At 40.2% G+C, this 1388-nt stretch overlaps 1 protein-coding gene across 1 annotated transcript; it reads left to right on the top strand.

The window, feature by feature from the left end:
* On the top strand, positions 1 to 1026 carry LOC130480683 (proto-oncogene Mas-like). Its single transcript, XM_056853308.1, has one exon. The coding sequence runs from the start codon at positions 1 to 3 to the stop codon at positions 1024 to 1026; it is 1026 nt and encodes a 341-aa protein (XP_056709286.1).
* The last annotated feature ends 362 nt before the right edge of the window (positions 1027 to 1388 follow it).

Below are 1388 nucleotides of genomic sequence, written 5' to 3'. Positions count from 1 at the left end.
ATGACAACTATATTTGATTTTGACAGGAAGAGAAGAATTAAAGAATTCACCGACAGCATCATCATGGTGGCAGACTCTTTTCACAGCCTTCATAGCATCAAGAAAAATGATACTGAACTGGAGCTGTGGTCAATCAACACATCTGATTTCTACCAGGAATTTAGGACAGTGGCAGACATTGGCATACCATTCTGCGTTGTGGGATTAATTGGGAACGGAGTTCTCTTCTGGCTTCTCTGCTGTACCATCAAGACGACAAAGTTCACTATATATGTTGCAAATATGGCAGTTGGTGATTTTATTATACTCCTCCACTATTTTGTTGCTTACCTTTTAATTTTTTTACCGCCTCGTGCTAGTTTTTACTATCACAATGTAAGGGTCATATCGTTAATGTTTGGATCTGGCACCAACATCTATTTTTTAACTGCTATGAGCACTGAAAGGTATGTCATGGTCTTTTTCCCAGTTTGGTTTGAAGCTCGCCAGCAAATGCATCTCACATCCATCGTATGTGTCAGTCTTTGGACCTTGACAGTAATACTGACAGTAATAGAATATTATTGTTGCCATCCAAGATACTTGTTACCCCATACTATTGGATTTTATTGCCATACTGCAATAGTATTCCAGTATATCGTCAACTATCTAATATTTATCCCTGTGATGGTCTTTTCCACTCTGGCCCTTTTAATCAAAATGCAAAAAAACCCACCACAAAACTTTCCAGCAGTGCTTGATATCAGCATTGTGGCCACAGTTTTTATGCATCTTCTATTCTCTACATTTATTAAAATAATGGTTTTCATGAATTATTTGGTTGCATTTAGACCTAGTTCACAATATCGTGGAGTTTCTCTGATATTTGAATGTGTGGTTACCAGTGTCAATCCTTTTGTATACCTCCTTGTTGGCTGCTGGAAGAAGGAGAAGAGCCAGGAGTCCCTTCATGAGCTTATTGAGAGAAGTTTGAAGGCTGAATCAAACAGAAACCTGAGAACACGACAAGACCAAGAGCAGGCCTGAATGTGTCTGGACCCCCAGATGCCAATCGGAAAGGATAACACTAAAAAAAAAAATATTGACTACAAATTGAAGCTTCAGAATAAATTTATATTACAGATTATCTCCTTTTACTGTTCATTCTTGTGTTGCCCTTGGGACAAGAATTAAGGTGTTGGAGAGATAAACCAAGATGCCGCTGATAAAGGAGGGGTCAGCATGTGAAATTTGCACAGATCTGTGCAGGTGGGGACAGCAGTGTCAGAGGCTGACGAGTCAATGTGCTTAGTACTCAAACACCTACAAGTGGGATGACACTTGGGGAGTGAGAGAAGCGTTCAGTGGAGGTAGGCCAGCCAATGAGCCGTAGCTCAGTGGTAGAGCAT

The sequence above is a fragment of the Euleptes europaea genome, chromosome 7 (genome assembly GCF_029931775.1).
Source record: "Euleptes europaea isolate rEulEur1 chromosome 7, rEulEur1.hap1, whole genome shotgun sequence".
NCBI classification, from domain to species: domain Eukaryota; kingdom Metazoa; phylum Chordata; class Lepidosauria; order Squamata; family Sphaerodactylidae; genus Euleptes; species Euleptes europaea.
Note: the sequence above shows the minus strand (reverse complement) of the source record. Positions and strands in the feature narration are given on the sequence as shown.